Source organism: Lissotriton helveticus, chromosome 1_1, assembly GCF_964261635.1.
Source record: "Lissotriton helveticus chromosome 1_1, aLisHel1.1, whole genome shotgun sequence".
Lineage (NCBI taxonomy): Eukaryota > Metazoa > Chordata > Amphibia > Caudata > Salamandridae > Lissotriton > Lissotriton helveticus.
This window is the reverse complement of record NC_136057.1, coordinates 1,666,083,160-1,666,100,318: the sequence shown is the minus strand read 5'-3', so window position 1 is coordinate 1,666,100,318 and position 17,159 is coordinate 1,666,083,160. Positions and strand designations below refer to the sequence as shown.

The 17,159-nt window shown below is 44.8% G+C and overlaps 1 protein-coding gene across 1 annotated transcript in view; it reads right to left on the bottom strand.

The window, feature by feature from the left end:
* DIP2B (DIP2 acetate--CoA ligase B (putative)) overlaps positions 1–17,159 on the bottom strand; it is an 805,292-nt gene that overhangs the window by 116,640 nt on the left and 671,493 nt on the right. The window contains exons 31-33 of the mRNA XM_078688921.1: positions 16,717–16,885; positions 15,969–16,139; positions 450–511 (exon numbers count right to left, since the gene is read on the bottom strand). Coding sequence (XP_078545047.1) covers positions 450–511; positions 15,969–16,139; positions 16,717–16,885 — 402 coding nt within the window. The remainder of the gene's footprint in view (positions 1–449; positions 512–15,968; positions 16,140–16,716; positions 16,886–17,159) is intronic.

Below are 17,159 nucleotides of genomic sequence, written 5' to 3'. Positions count from 1 at the left end.
TCCGTTAAAAGGTTGATTCAGCGCCGCACCGCAGCCGGCAGACGTTCCATTCGGGGCAGGATGACTTCACCTCCCCGCTAGTGCGTTTGCCGGTGGTCGCGAGGGTCAAGATGGACAGTTTAGGCCCATGTCAGTGAGCCGTCTGGCGGAGCTGTGTAGCTACCCAGCCATTCCGCTTTGCGCCCCCTAGCGCCTCATATATTCAACTTTAAGTAGCAACATTTAGATAATCATCCTATCAGATCTTTTTGGAAAAGTGTAATATGTTATTTTACAGGCATGACATTGCTAGAAAGACACACATTGTTTGTCACCCATGTGAAATGGTTCCAGGTTTGCATCTATAACCTTAGTATTCAGAATATGAAATGATATATGCACAAGAGATGCACAAATTGTTTTCTTTAAGTAATAGCATTGTATGAAAAGGGGAACAAGTCTTTGCTCACCTGTCGTGTCTTAGTGACTTGAGGTCCACATACACTGTTGTTGGATCAGGCCCAGAAGTTCCCTGTAAGAAATCAATAAAACATAGGATTTTATATCTTTGATGTTAAAATCAGTTTTTCACATAAGCCTAACTTCAACAAGAGAGTAAAGGTGAGTTAAGGAGGGGGTGAACAAACAATTTTCCAGAACTGATAATAGGAGACAGAATCTCACTTCCTAACTGAAGATGGGTACATTCCAGGACAGAAAAGCTATTGGAGTAGGATGGTGGATCAGCTTTGATGCAGGCAAGATTGCCTCAATGACAATGCTGTAATCTCCATACCAATCTTCCATTTTTCTGGGTTTGGTAATCACCCTAAAAATGGGGTTAAAGTAACACCAGCTATAACCAAATGCTTACTTACCAGTAGGACTAGTTTTGCAGCTTGAAGAGTTTTCTGGATTCACATGCTGTGAACTACTAAGCCATCTGGTGGCTGGGTTCGGAATGGTCTTTTTAAAAAAATGATTTATTCTTTGCTGTGGGTGTCGACCAACCACCATTTGGTGGTATATCCATCCACTGTGTGATGTCAGACAGCACCCCGGAAGTTCCTGTGCATAGTTGCCATCTTCAGATTCTTTTTTCCACCGAAAAAAAGTGGCATAAAGCCCAATATAAAAAAGCTAGGACTACTTCTTCATACATTGTGTTTTGCATTGATTATGTATTTTGGGTTCCAGTGTGAACTGTAAATGAACATTGTCAATACAAGTGTAATGTGTTGCTACAATAACATTACCTGAGCAACTGTTTAGTTTGGTATGGCAGCACAGTGCTTGACATCATTTGGTCTTATATAGAAGAACAGTGGTTCCAGTGGATAAGTAGGAAAACAATTTAAGCAATATGTACGCACAATGGCAGTAAGCTTGTAAAGGACTTAGAAATATTAGGGGGCAAAATGGACTCTCTACACAGTTTGTTCATTAGGGTTTTAATAAATACACAAAAAGATAGTATAAAACACTTTCTTCAATTCAAAAAGCTCTACACTTTGTGCGCTGTGTCCCCAAGTGAAACATGGAACCAAAAAGTGACTATATACAGTGAACAATTTAGAAGGGGTTTCCATAAATGCAAGAAGCGACCATACAAATATACATTGTCAGCAGCCTAGGTATATGGTGACACTAGCTGTGTGATGGTCCGTTTTGTAAACTTGTCGACAACTTTCGACCCTCCTATGAATGTGGGGTCTCCTCAGGACTGTTAATGTGGGGACATCTGGATCGTAAAAGGGCGCAACTTATGTGAAAGTGACGTGTCCCGTGTGTGGTGAAAAGAAGAAGGAAGGACTCACGTAAGGACCCAGCCGGGTTCCCACAGTGAGGAAAGCTGAGGAAGGCTGGCTCTTTTGGTGAAGTGCAGAGGGCTCTTCCGATGCCCTGCTACATCCGTAGCACTATATTTTCTTGTATGTAACACCCATTTGGTAGCCTGGTGGTCGAAGCACATTCCGTGTTAAGTATGTGGCCATATGCCCATACATATTTCAAATTCTTGTGCTAAAGCCCAGGAACAATCACAAATAAGCAGTAGCATTTTGCCTTTCATTTAATGTTCATGCTTATGCTGACAGAAGGAAACATTAGTAACCTGTACTCTATGTTCTCTGTAATTGGTATTCCCTGTGAATCCCTAAACCGAGGTGTATCTAGGCACATGCTTCGGACCAGCATAATGCCATTTGTTCAAAATAATTTTACAAAGACAAAGCATGTCTAATATAGTAATAGGCAACATTTTCTACATATTTTAATTTGCATTCGATGTGGCTGAAAACACCACTGTCACAAACATTTTTGTAAAAACCCAAAGTAAAGGGAAAACATAGCTTCTAATAAGCTTAGCACCCACAGCGATAAGTTACACTGCACTTTTAAGAAATTCTAAAGCTGCCAGCCTTCCCATCATGCAGTGTTGGGAAAGGGAGGTAGGTTGTTTTTCTGTCTTACCAAAGAAAGATCCACAAATACTGCTGCCTTTCTGAGGCCTATTTTGGCTGTTGTTTTTTAGATTCACTTAACATTGTTAAACATTCATTTCTTTTACTGAAGTAACTGTTCACTTCCCGAGGTCTCGCTCCTCACCTATATCCATGCCGAATGTCTTTGACAAATGCTCTTTGCAAGGAAGAAAGAAATCATGGAAGTATGAATGTGATCTGTGTGTAATCTACCTTACGAATTCTCACTCAATCTTTAAGTGCAATATATGCTCAGAGATTCCATATATGCCTTCTCGGGGACAGGGAGGGGCTTTGTCCTCAGGGCAAAGGATTGAGAATAAGGCTGTTCAACCGGACAGTGCACTGGCTCCAGAGTGACAAGCGGAGCTGTCACACTCTTCTTCTGCCACTGCTGTTATCAGGTCTGACTCCACATTGGCATTCTGTCACTGAAGTTCATGCACCATGGTGATCCAAGATATTCGAGACAAGTTTGACACACTAGACAGCAAGATGGTCAATGTCAAGCGCTTCCTCTGCCTTCAGGTACTTCTTCGACATTGAGGGCTTTGTCAACATCAAGGGGATCGAAGTCCACAAGAGATCCCTGTAGGAAGGTGGATACCTGACTATGGTTACCCCCAACTTTTTGCCTGGTGTTTAGCTGGTTTTCGACTTAGTTATCCTAGGATCCTGCTATTCAGGACCCCAGGCAATCTACTCTCTCTGTAAAATGGACACCATGTACTCTAGGTACATACACAATTGGGAATTGGTTCACCCTGTCAGCCACTGTAGAAGTGTACCCTAGGTACTCAGGGCATAGGTGTAACCAAGGCCTACCAGGGGCTGCAGCATGTATTATGCCACCCCTGGCTGGCCACTCAAACTGACACGACTGGCTGTTCACTCAGCTGGGGCAAGGTCGTGTAATCACCCCTTGCTTAGGTATAGTATTCCCATATCTACCCTTATATATAGACACACAGTAACCTATAAGTCACTCCTATGGCAGGCCTTGACAATCCTGGAGGCAGAGTGCTTGGTTATGTGAGATTTGGTGCTCTAGAATGAGCTGAACCTGTCTGCAGCTTTCAGAACCATGTCCTTATATCTGTTATATGATATTGCCATACCATATACTCTTAAGTGCATTATGAACCTCGCGGTTAAATGCTAACTTTGGTTTGGCTTTATCTAAACATGTCGTGTAAGGTGTCATACGCTTTGGAATACTACCCTCTCGCCAATTCTGGCGACGGGGGTAGCATTCCACCCTTCTAGAGGGAGAAGACATGTTGTTGCTGACTATCCCGGTTAAAGTTAACCAGAGCCCCAGCGTCACAAAATGGACGCTGCTGCCACAGACACAAGTCTGACCTCCTGTTCCTGGGAGTCCTTCCAGTCACGGAGGTTTGGACAATAGGTTTCCTGCCTGGAGAGGTGCGAGCACCACCCCAGACAGGACTTTGTGTCTTGGGATAGGGAGGGCTGAATAGATTGAGACACTGCCTGGGGCACACTAGGTGCTCCATGCATACCCCAGTTCAAACCGGTTTCTGCGGCACTCCAGCCCCAGCTCTGGCGCGAAACTGGACAAAGGAAAGGGGGTGCAACTACCCCCCTTCCTGGTCCCACCCATAGGAGGGACCTAGACAGTAATCCAGCCCCTTTTAGTTGTATAAAGGTAGGAGCTGAGTCCTAGGACTTTAGATTAATCCTGAATCTAAACTTGACAAGAAACTCTGGACCTACGACATTCTGCTGAATCTGAAGTATCTCCCTTGTGCCCAAGGAGTGACCACCCTGGGCAACCAGGCACCATCCAGCAAATCAACGGCTTGCTTTGTCGAAGCTCCCACCAGGACCCGAGCACAGAGCCTGACAAGACCCAGACTTCCAGACCTCTCTGACCCTCTCTTCACGTCTGCAGCATAGCTGAGATCCGTGGAGGCGACGAGACACGTGGGACCGGACATCTTGAAAAGTCTGCAACTTGCTAACTGTGCAGCTCCTGAGATATCCTCGAAGCTGTACACTGGGGATTGAGAAGCCCCGAATCCGAGCTCCACCTGCACCTAAGATCAGCCCTCCACACTCCACGAGTTCTGCGTGGGGCCCTTCTGCTTGTGTTCTGCTCGACGCATTGTCCGGTGGCTGGCCCGTTGGCTAGTAGCCTCTGTGACGACAATCCTTTTGAACCAACTCGCTGGTCTGGTTGCTCCAGACTGGCCCTTGCCTCCCTGCAAAGGTGAGGCACCTCAGACCTTGCTGGTCTGCACCAGAAGCCTTCTTTGAATCCTGCGTGGGTTGCCTTTGCCAAGGCTTGTTGACTCCAATCCGGCTGACGACCCCTCCATCTGCGAGAACCTTCGTGGGACAGCTCACCTCCAGCACCTGGTCGTCCTCGACGCCTCCTGGTCCGCGTGGTTAAAGAGACAAGCTTCAAGACAGCACCTGATTGCTCCTCAACGTCGTCTGGTTCCATCCTGGTTCCACCCGGTCACTGGCTAGTGACCCAGACTCTGTACCCTCTGCTTTCAGGTCCTCTTCATCCTCGATCCACCCTTGGATCCACCCGGACATCTTCCTCCTGGCTCGCCTGCAGCATCTTCCTTCAAAGGCTCCATAGACTTCAACGGCGAAACCCGACACTTATTCACACCTATGCACCCGCTTCCTGTGGGTGAGGTAACGCGAGTACTTCGGTGCTCCTAAGGGTATTGACAATCCAAGTGTCTAGGTTTTTAGTTGTTTCCTCCTAGCTAAACCGGAAGTGTCCTAAATCCTTCTTTATCTAACTTCTAAGTTCCCATTGACTTTGCATTGACTCACGCGTGTGAGTAAACACACTGCATGCGCCGCCTGTGGGCCTCCTACTTCTAAACTAAGGTTCAGATAGTGTAGCTCCAGCGATTCCCTAGGCCCTAAGCCTTTACTTTTTTCATGACGTGGGACTTATACCACTTCCTTAATATACGGTTTGCTTCGCCCCTAGGGCCTAACTGTAAATTGTGCAACTTAACGTATCCTGATTAAGTAACTTGTTATGTGCTTTGGCCTCTGATCTCAAAGTTCAGAGGAGTGTGTTAGTAAATAAATACATATATATTTTATATATATCCTGTGTGGTGTCCTTTCATTTGATATTCGAGGGGTTACATATGGTAAAACAGCTGGCTTTACACGCCCTCAAGAGTCTTTTAGCCTAAGACTGTTCTGTCCACGCTACCACTAGGATAGCCGGTCTATAAGGTTGACTTACAACCATCACCATAAGGGTTGTTTGGACTGGTGCAAGGTGCTCACTAGAATAGTGATCATCATGTACCAGGCCAACTTCTCACAATCTCCTTGTTAGTAGCTCTCGGACTTCGACCTCTAGTGAGAAGGCCAGAATATGGAGCAGCAAAGGCTTCAGGCGAGGCACCGGAGGTTGCAGGCGGGAGACCAATGACAGCAGAGATAAGTAGAGATGTAGGTGGTCGTAGGGGAACTGTTCTTTCAGCTCACCAAGGACCAGGGGCTTCGGGTGCAGGGGTGCTTTTCAATACCAGAGTCTTCTTACTGCAGCCAGTCGCAGTCAGGGGGAGCCTCTGGATTCACACTGTAGGCGCTGTCTTCGAAATCAGGAGAGGTTAACTAATGCTGGACACAAGGTCAGGATCACTAGGAAGACTTCACTGCACAGGTGAGTCACTCAGACTCAGGAATTGGGCGTCGGATGCAGAGTGGGCTGGGATCACGGTTCCAGCTGGATCCTGAGCGCTTGGAGTCAGTTTCTTCCAGACAGATCTTCTGTCCACGGGAGATTGGCGTTTTTTTTCTTCAAAGTAGCAGTTCTCCCAGGGTTTCCAGAGGTCACTGGCTGCAAGACAGGTCACAGGTTCGCAGAAGCTGGAGACAGGCCAGTAGAGCCGGGGCCAAGGCAGTTGTAGTCTTCGGTCTTATCTGCAGGGATGTCTTCTTGCTGCTTACATACTAGATTTAGGGGCGTTTTAGGGGAGTAGCAGGCAGGGTCAATGGCCACCTTACCCAGGATTACTACACCCCCCATTATGCCACCCTCCTGTGGAAAGGGGCATAGACATAGCCCTGATTGGTGGGGTCCCTCATCTTTATGATGGCAGGGATGAAGATGTGCTTCACCTCGCCTCCCCCACCTTAGGGGTGGAGTTGGTAGAGTTGGGCACATCGCCTCTCCTAAGTTTTCCCACCAGTTTTCCCAAAGCTGGGGTGTAATCCAGGGCCTGCCATCTGCTGCTAGCAGCAGAGGCTGGGGGTCGTATCACAAAGGCGGTAAGCCTTCGGAGCTTCCTCCTTCGAGCACTGGTCCATCCTGGGGAGGAGGTGTGACACCTCTGCCCAGGATGTGCATTGTTTCTGGTCCAAGAGAGCAGGGGGTCTCTACCCAGGGGTCCAGAAACATGTCTGGTAGAGACTTGCTGCCTAAAGCCAGTCACAGACTATACAAGGGTTGGGAGAGTTTTCCGGGGGCACCTCTGAGATGCCCTCTGGATACATGGTATAATAAATCACACACTGGCATCAGTGTGGATTTATTGAAAGGAGTACTTTGATACCAAACACTTTGGAACTCGAATGATTGAGTTTCCAGCCCATGTACTCTCTATGGCTTCACAGGCACTTACAGTATTAAGAAATGGACCCCAATATTGTAGGGGCATATCTGCTCTTGCAGATATGCCCTCACTTGTGGTATAATGCAGCCTGCCTAAGGGGGTGACTTACCTATGCCTTCAGGCAGCGTTAGCTGGCATGGCACCCAGGCAGGGTGCCATATTGACTTTGTCGGTTTCTCCCTCACAGGGGCATGCAAGCTGCAGGGGCATGATCCCAGTGAGGGGGTACAAAGGGACCCTCTTCAACTCCCAGGTCCTAGGTACCATTTACTAAGGATAAACAGGGGGTAGAAGTAGATTGGTGATTAGTTTTCAGGAAAGAAGCACTGGCACAGGGTACCTGGTTGGCTGGCAGGGACCCTGTGCGCTACATTTGAAACCACATCAAAAGCAGGCAAAAATTAGGTGGCTACCCAGGCAAAAGAAGCACTTTCTCACACTGGGTCTTCCAGGCACTCACAGGATAGGCGCTGAGTGGGGGGATGAGGGGTACCCTAATGTATGTCTACGTTGTGAGCATCATGGTCAGACACCACCCGCTGCCCAGGTAGTCCACAGACTGTAAGGAGGACGAAAGGGTGTGGAGCACAGTATATTGTTGAAGCGGATGACTAGATCGTGAGCTGTGGTATAGAAAGAGTATATGCGAACTGTAGGTTTGAGGGCTCAGTAAGCGCCCACCAATGCCCAGTATCTTACCCAATCCACGAACCGGCTCGCCTGAGCATAAGTCGAGGAGGGGAGGGGGGTGAGTGGAAAAAGAGCAGCATAGAAGGGCCGGTGTGAGTCTCCTCCCAGGATCCAAGAAAGGTGAGTCTTCTGGGATAAGACATGGGAAAGCGTTGTCTAGAACGTGTCTCAGTCAGTGCTAGGGGCGTATATGCTCCAGAGTAAGACAGGATTCCTTACTTCCATCGATTCTGGCAAATGAGGAGGCGTGGAGGGTGATGAAATGTACAGCAGTAAAAAAATGCACTCAGTGTGATGCACAGTACCCCAGGGCTGACCTGCACACGGTGTTCAATTTGACTTTTTATTCACACCAAAAGAACACTAAGTTTACCCTCTATCATTACCATGCAGCAGCAGTCAGTCAACACCACACCCAACATCTACAGCGAGGCACATCTGCTCGGGTCCGAGGAAGAAGGTTTCCTTCACACCAGCCGAGCTCACCTCAGGGGTAATCGACTCTGGAGCCGTAAGGCAGGAGAAGAAATAACTTGCAATGTCCAAGCCCTGCACTAGAAGGCAGGAGTATGTGGAGCATGTGTAGCAACAGCAGCACATGCTACGAAGCTACACATTCACAGTCAACAATCCAGAGGTCATCTTGAAAATCTGACATGGATCCAACCACCATGAACCCGTGTTAGACACCTACTGAAAAGCATGCCCATTTCATTAACTTGGTGCAGGGTCTATTTCTCTTCATTTTATAAAATATTATTTATTTCATCAAAAAAAGGAATATGTTCCTTACCCTGTAAGCATCTGTTAATAGCGTGTAGTACTGTAGATCCACATGCTCTGCCTACTCTTGCCATCTAGTGTAGGTCTTTGACGTTTGCAACTTTTATTTCTTTGAAGAAGTCTTTAAAGTCACAAGGTCTAGTGACTACTTCCCTTAGTTGGCAGTGCGCATGGACACCATCCCCACTGTTAGATTGTTTTCCACACAGTGGGTCAGCGTAAAGATGGAGCGTTAGTTAAGTGTTGTGATCATGAGAGAAATTATATACAAAGACCAAGTGAAAAAATGTACAACTGCAACAACCAAAGGCTTGTGATAAGATGAGTGCGCATATGAGACTCTTCAGCACTACACGCTATGAACAGATAATACCGGGTAATTAAAACATTCTGTAAATAGCATGTGTGACTTTAGACACAAATGCTCTGCACAGACTGTAAGAAAAAGAAGTACTACCCTAAGCAGTGCTTGAGATGAAAGGGGAAAATCACCTTGGGAAAGATTTTAGGGTTGGTTTTGAGGACAATTCTGTTGTTGTGAAGTCAAAAGGAAGGTTCTTATAAGTTGAGGGCCTGCAATTTGCTAACATGCCTTCAAGATGTATTAGAGCCAAGAAAAGCAAATGCCAGGAAATGAATTGGAAAGGGCACAAATGCAGGAGCCTAAAAAAGGGGGGGGGCAATGAGTTTGGCAAGGACTACATTAAGGAACAAGACAGGGGCGCGGGTATGCTGGATGGAATAAGAAAGCTTTGATGACAGATTTGGAATAAATAAGTGTTCCCTGTTCTGCATGTAGGGGGCAATAGTGGCCAAGTGAAGGCATATGGAAGTGTCATCTAGACCGGATTACCACAAATGAAGAAGGTAGCAGACAATATCCTGAATTGCATGTTTAAGTGAATCTATGCGCTTAGGGATGCCAGGAGGTGTATCCACTGGTGAAGTGAAAGTGCCAAGTGCTTTGTGATAGCGCTGGCAGATGCGATAAGTGTGTGGTGCCTTGCTATTGGAGATAATACAGGACAGCCATGTTGTCTGTTTTCATTAAGGTTAATTTATACTGAACCTGGTGAAAGAAAGTCTTGAGAGCTACATGGATGGCCAGGAGCTTGAGGTAATTGATGTGAGGCCCCTTTGTTGCAGCAACCACATGCCCTGAACAGTCAGTTGCTGAAGATCCACTTCCCACCCTGTGAGCGAGGTGTCAAAGGTGATGGTCACTGGTGAAACGTGGTCTATGAAGGGCCAGCCCTCCAACTGATTGTTGCGGTTGCCTCACCACAGTCTGCGATGGGAGCTGGCCCGTATCATCTCCAGATATTCCCAGTGACCCTTTGCTCGTGCCCATTGTTAGAGCAGATGCACATGAAGTCTGGCATGGGGAACTATTGCTATGCATTTGGCCATCATTCTAAGAAGGCACATAACCGCTGTGACTGGCAATTGGCAATTTGGCTGAAGAAAAGGCAATATCTGCTGGAATGCATGCATCAGTGCCTGACTGGGGCAACCTTCGCCAGTGACAGGATCTGAAAGGGTTGACGTTTGGAATTGACGATATTTATAGTGAAACCCAAACTGTGGAAGAGGGATATGGTGACTGTCTGGGGGAAGCTGGGTTTGCATATCAAAGGCAGCAGAGGCCTTTGAAGCATCCTGCCTTGATATGCAGATTACATAGTCATACCGCTTGGAGGAGGTGACAAAAAAGGAGGCACTGTTTCTGCCCCAGCGAGCATGGGTTCTCACCAGTGCAGGGTCAAAACCTGTCGGTGGTGGCTGGCTGGTCGGCACCAGTCAACAAGCAAACTAGAGGTTGGTAGGTTTTCAGGGGGCACCTCTAAGGTGCCCTCTGGGTTCATGTCTCAATAGATCTACTACAGACATCACTAGGTATTTATTAAAACAAAGTGTTTGATACCAAACACCATATGTTTTAGTGAAGCCCTCATGTAGCCGAGGAACTCGTAATGACTACTTAATATGACTTCTCTGTTCACTTGTACCGTCTAGTGACTGAACTAGACGGCACAGGGGCATATCTGCTCATGCAGAGTAGACGAAGACAACAGGGTCTGTTCAACGGACAACGCCGGAAGGTAAGGGCGTACAGGAAGATGAGTTTTGGGTAATGACGCCGGTCAAAAACACATGGAGTAAAAGTTGTGCTTTGTTCTGTAGACGGTGCAGTTGTTGCAGTACAAGGTTCTTGTGGCATACGGCAACATTTAGAAGTAAGTAGGTGGTGCATGTCAGGTGATAGAGGTTTTGGGCAGTCCACATCACTAGATTTTATATGAATTCCCCTTTTTGTGTTTCAGAATCAGTTTTTTTCTGTAACGGAGCTCAGATACAGCTACTCAGTATCCTAGTGGAATGTACGTTATCTTTATTATTATTATCAGTATTCTTCGGTAAAGGTCACTACCATGTCACGTGTTAACAGAGCGCATATGTTTGGTGCACTAGACTAAAACCTAATGGCATGTATAGGGAATACCACAGTAGTAACACTTTAGTGCTTGAGGTGCTGGTATGCATGGATATTTTCAGATATTATAAGTTGCATGGTAACAACTGCTGTAGTGTGTCCACACAGCATGTGATGTATGAACATAAACTTAAGATCGGAGATAACATTTGAGGAACATGTTTTGTTTGTTATGTTTTCTTACATGATACATTTTTCTTATACAGTAATTCCCCTGACGAAGATGCTTAGGCATCGAAATGCATTGGGAGTCGTCGCAAGCTCTGATAGAATTATTGTATTACACCTGTATGATTTTGACAATATGTTTTGAAGAAGTGCATTATATATTTGCAATGAAATTCAATTGTGAATATAAAAAAAAAGCTAAATAAGTGAAAAACTTACGAAAAAATCATATACTTTTGAAAAACAACAGTAAAGAGAACTAGACGGTTCAGATCATGAAACTTGTTTGCTTTTGTTTATTAAGGTGTTGATGATACATGTGATTTAATGAAGGTTTAATTGCACATGATTATGATTAAAAACAGTAGGTAGATAATTTTGGCACCTGAGCGAACTCGAACAGTGCATTCCTGCATGGGACACAGTTGTGTCTGATCATGCAGATATGTCCTCACATGTAATATAATACACCCTACCTTAAAGATTTAAGACGTGCTGTAGGAGTGACTTACATATATTGCATGCAGTGCATTGGGACATGGGACACAGGGTGTGTGCCAGGTTGTGTTTTCACTTTTGTCTGCACCATTTCATGCATACTGTTATGGCTGTCTGCATGAGTTTGGTGGTGGGTCCCTTAGGGTGGCACAATACATGCTGCAGCCCTTAGGGACCGTCTTTCGTACCCATGCCCTAGGTACCACGGGTACCATTTACTAGGAATTTACGAGGTACTAAATGGATTGCCAATTGTGGAACAATTGCACAGTTACCCTCTTTTTGGGAAAGAACCTTGGCCCTGGGGACCTGGTTAGAAGGAACCCAGTGCACTTAAGTCAACGTTTAATCAAATGCCAGGCAAAAAACTGGAGTGACCATGTAAAAAATGGGCACTTTCCAACAATTGGCGACTATGAAGCTGGATCCATTATGGTTCTTCTCTGACACAGAACTTAAGGGGTCGAGTGGGCATGGCTGTAAGTGCTATTAGGCACAGAACAGAGTCCAATCGGTACAGATGGCAGAAAAAGCATAATCTAACAATGAATCAGTGCCCATGCACATTTCTAACTAATGAAGAAGTCATTATACCACATGACTCGAAACAACTGTAAAGAAGTCTTTGAAGAAAAACAAGTTGCAAATGTCTGAGCCCAACACTCAAAGGCACAAGTAGGCAGAGCATGAGTATCTACTGTCGTACATGCTATGAACCATCTGTTGCCTCAACACATAAGGCTGTCAACAACATTTATCCCCATTACCCACTGAAGAACAGGGATAGGTTGAAGGAAGGAGTGCTAACCGGTATAAAATCTTTGTCTGATTACCAACATGGTTGATTTTCAAATCTGCAGGTATATTAGTTGCATCAAGCACTCACATCTAATTACAAGCACTGGCAAAGCTAGTAGGTGTGGGTTTAATGTACCAATACATGAAACACTGATACGCTGGAACAAGAGACATGGCAGAAAGTCAGCCGAAACAGAGAGAGTGGGTTATAGTCATAAAGATGCCTCTAAGGCAGTTACATTTAAGGATTCAAGTAGAGGTGAAAGGATAAGCCTAAGCAACAAATAGCACTAGCTGAGAGATGCATACTTCACTATTCTGAATCAAGGCATAACCAACAATTATTGTAAGTGCTGGTGGAGTAAATCCAATGGTTTAAGAGGGCAGTTTCATAGCCCACTGTATGCAATAGGCTAAGCTGTCAAAACCGAGACATAAGGAACAAGTTACTTACCTTTGGTAACCTTTCTGGTGCATACTCGATATAACCACAGATCACAGATTCTGCACCTTGTGAATACCCTTCAAGTGACAGAGTGGGATCCAGAGAATCTTCTAATCACTTACCTTGCGCACCAGTAGGTGGAGCAATGCGGCTCAGAATAAACCCCAGCATCCTACACTCTCCATCCTGGAATAACACAGGATGGGACCGTTTTAAGGACGGAGAAAAGAGTCCATTCCATGGAATGGGGTGAAGAGGAGGAATGTGTGGTTAGATAAATTATCTACTAGAGCGTTACCTAAGGCAACTAACTCCATTTATGATAGATACCTCTAACTCCAGATTCTTCACCTTGTGAATAGATACCAAGGTAGCATTGCCAAAGTTGTGGGTCCATAGAATGGCTCAACCAAAAAGTCCTTTATAATAGTGGAGGAAAGTGCCCCTTTTTGTCATGTTCACCCCACTCTTTGCTCACCAATACTAATGGTTTCGAACTAGTAATGACCAATGCAGAGTACATACACTTAAGATGGCACCCTGTTCACTTGTACTGTCTAACAATTAGACTAGACAACACAGTGGCATATCTGCCCATGCAGATATGTACTCACATGTAATATAATGTACCCTGCCTTAAGGCTATAAATCCTGATACAGGGGTGACTTACATATATTTCATGCACTATCTGAGGGCGTGACACACAGGGTGGGTGCCATGTCATGTTTACACATTTGTTGGCACTGTTTCACACAGTCTGCAATTGTCGGCAGCACGAGTTTGGTGGTGGGTCCCTTAGGGAAGCACAATGAATGCTACAGCCCTTAGTGACCCTCTTTGTACCCAGGCCCTAGGTACCAGGGGTACCATTTACTTGGGACTTACAAAGGTGCTGGGGAACAACTGGACAGTTACCGTGTCTGAGGGAAGGAGCACTGGTGATCTGGTTAGCAGGAACCCACTGTACTTCACTCACAATTGCATCAAATACCAGGCAAAAAGTGAGGGTGACCAAGTCACAAAATATTTCACTTTCCTACAGCCGCCTTGTCAAAGAAATCCTGAACATTCCTTTGTGGTAGAAACATGTTACCCTCTTGAAGTAGCTGTGATGTAGGTGGCGTGAGTAGAGAGAAAGGGTAAAGTGCAGCCATCCTAAATAGTTTTCAGCACCCATCTGTCTGGAAATCCACACCAATAAAAAATTAAAATGTATCTTTATATAATTTTTTACACCAAGAACTTCGTTATTGGGCAAGTACTTTTTAAAATGGCATTTGCTAAATACTCTTGTATTGTTGCTAATCCGGTGATGTTATCCTGTGGGGAAAAAACATATACTGCATACAGGTACTTAGCAGCGACTTTCAGGACCAATCTTCTGGAGTTAGTTTAAGTATGGGTAAGGTCCAAGGCAGCATCATTAGATCACCTCGGTAGGGTCTAGGCATTTGGGTGCAGAGGTGATTTTCGGTGCCAGGTGCACCACTGGGTTCAATGGGAACCGGTCCTGGGAGAAAGAGGCTGCCAGCTGGGACTGGCAGGCCAGTCCGGTGGAACCCACAGGGTGGCTTGGTCCTTGAGATGCTCTGGCACATAGGGACACCATCCCTCCACTTTTCTTAAAGCTGTAGGACTCGGTGCAGTGCTGTCTTTAGGTATCGGGTCCGTGCTGCAGGCCTGTTGCCAATTGGGGGGAACAATTGTTCAGTTCAGGAAAAGAAACCCTGCACTGGGGACCTGAATAGCAGGAACCCAGGGCACTTTTGTCAAAATTGCATAAGGAACCAGGCAAAAAGTGGGGTGACTATGTCAAAAAGCGTCACTTTCCGACAGTATTGAGCTTCATTATCTCCATCACCCCCTGCTTCATGGTGATCTGAATCTGAATGCAAAGGCATTTACCTAAGCAAAGTGTTGCATCTGAAAGGGACTGAATAGATGTGCCTGAAGTCGAGTCAGGCATTACTTTGTTCGTCGTTTGTGACAGATTGGCTTCTGAGTCCAAAAAGACAATTAGTTCTTCCTCAGGTGTCAGTGGCATCAATGAGGGCTTCAACACGCAAGGAACAGGTGAGGTTTAAAAAATGGGGGTGGCCCCGGTGTGGATGAAGATCGCTTAGCAGGATCAAGAGGCACAGGCCGTCTGAAACAGATCCACTGATGTTAATCTGACCAGATGCCTCCTTTGATCCTTTAGGTCTGTAGGCGCACCAGTGGGAGCAGGAAGGGTGCCAAGTATAAGTAACAAGGCTTCTCCAAGTCTGATTTTGAATTTTTTCTTGGATTTCCATTTACCTGAAGAATAAGAATGGGAAGAAAGCCTTGCACGTCTTCCAGTGGTCTATGGAGACTTACAACCAGGCAGCACAGTCCATTATATCCTTTGGGTTCTCATGGTGCAGCCAGACACCTCTTGGAGTTGGGGGATGAACCTAGGCACCAGAGACAAACTTGGTGAGAGTCTGTCACAGTCATCTGTTTGTGACAGTGCTTGCAGGGTTTAAATCCTGTCGTCATGGGGGAGATATATCCCTTGCATACACTATAAATTTTTTGAGAAATATTTCAGTTAGGTGACACTAAAATTGAGGGAGCCGCTCAAGATCATCAACTGAAGATGTGCAAAGAAAGGAATTGACATCAGGGTGTAGAAGTGGTATCTAGATGTGGCTTTGGTGTCTTTTCTGGGGCAAGAAAAGGTCAACTCGGAGTCTCAAAGAAAGTTCTATGGATGTAGGCTGGTGTCTGGAGGCTAGTTACAAGGTGGGTAATCAGTGGTTATAAGTACCCATCAGAAGACCTATGCATGTCCATTGCAGAAAGAAGAAACATCATTTAAACATGCTGTTTCCTATGTCACTAATTTGCAGTCTGATCGCGTTTCATCATTTCAATCCACAAAGTATTATTTGTTTTCTAAGAAGATAAAAAACTACCACTGAAACCAGATTTAAAATATTTGTGTATAATTTATACTCTCACCTGGCGACAGATGTCTTACCTGTAAACTGATAGCAATATTTACTCTTGAGCCAAAGGTGGTACTGACAGCTCGAGGTGACAGACCAAGGTCTTTAAATAGCTTGGAGAAGGTACAAGTTAGTGAAATTCTGGGGCGCTCTTCGGCTACCACCACGCATGTTCGCACATAGGCAAGATTAATTCCCCTTGCCTGCAGAAACAAAAGTAATAACAAGTAGCTTTACTGACACATGGAAGGAACGCTATTTTGAGTATCTTCATCAAGAAAGGCTTTACATTAATTTGTGGAATACTATTAACATTCTAGGTGGACTAGCATAATGCAAAATAAAGCTGTACCATAGAATTATAGAGCAATGCTCCAAATAGCATTTTATTTTAATTAACATGAGTAAATAGGGCAATTGATTAGACTGTTTAACTCCAAGTTCAGATATGTGATCTAATTTCATTGTGTCAACTCTTTCATAGAGCCATTTTTCTACTTCCCTGAAGTTGTTCAAAAGATAATATTTAGCAAACTATTATGTGTAAAAAGTGATCCCCCTTACAAGCTTATAGTGTTAAAATTCTTCACTTGCATTATCATGCAATTACTTTCAAAATGACCCTGATTATTATCATAGATATTTATAATGGTAAGTTATCTGCCAAGAATTGGACTAATTTGCCAAGATTAATGAACCTACACCTGTCATATTTTCAGATAGTTTAAACATAGTATTTAGAGTACAAATGTTTTTAAAAAAATGTAAGCAATATCTTACCTTTAATATCTCAGTCTGATTTCCAAGCCCCTTTGAGCACATTTCCATTACTGAATATGAACAGAATGTGTCCCTTATTTTGTACTGGCTTACAGTAGCGAGCCACAAGAACAGGTTTGTTTCCAACTCCATAGGAGGAATAAGGACAGACTGGTGCCCAGAGTACACACTAACAAAAAGAAAATACATTGGATCCTTAAAACATACTTGGACACTTATCAAACATTTTCAAAACATAAATAGCTTGCAGTACTGTTAACAGCAAGGACATGTTGAAAGCATCCTTACAAATTTCAAAAATACACACTTTCCAATAATTAACACTAAGCACCAAAGTGCTTCTTATGGCTTAAAACCCACTCTAAGATGCATGCTATGTGCCAATAATAAATGTCTGTAAGCTTGATGAATATGTGACATACGAAAGAGTTATTTTCCTGTAA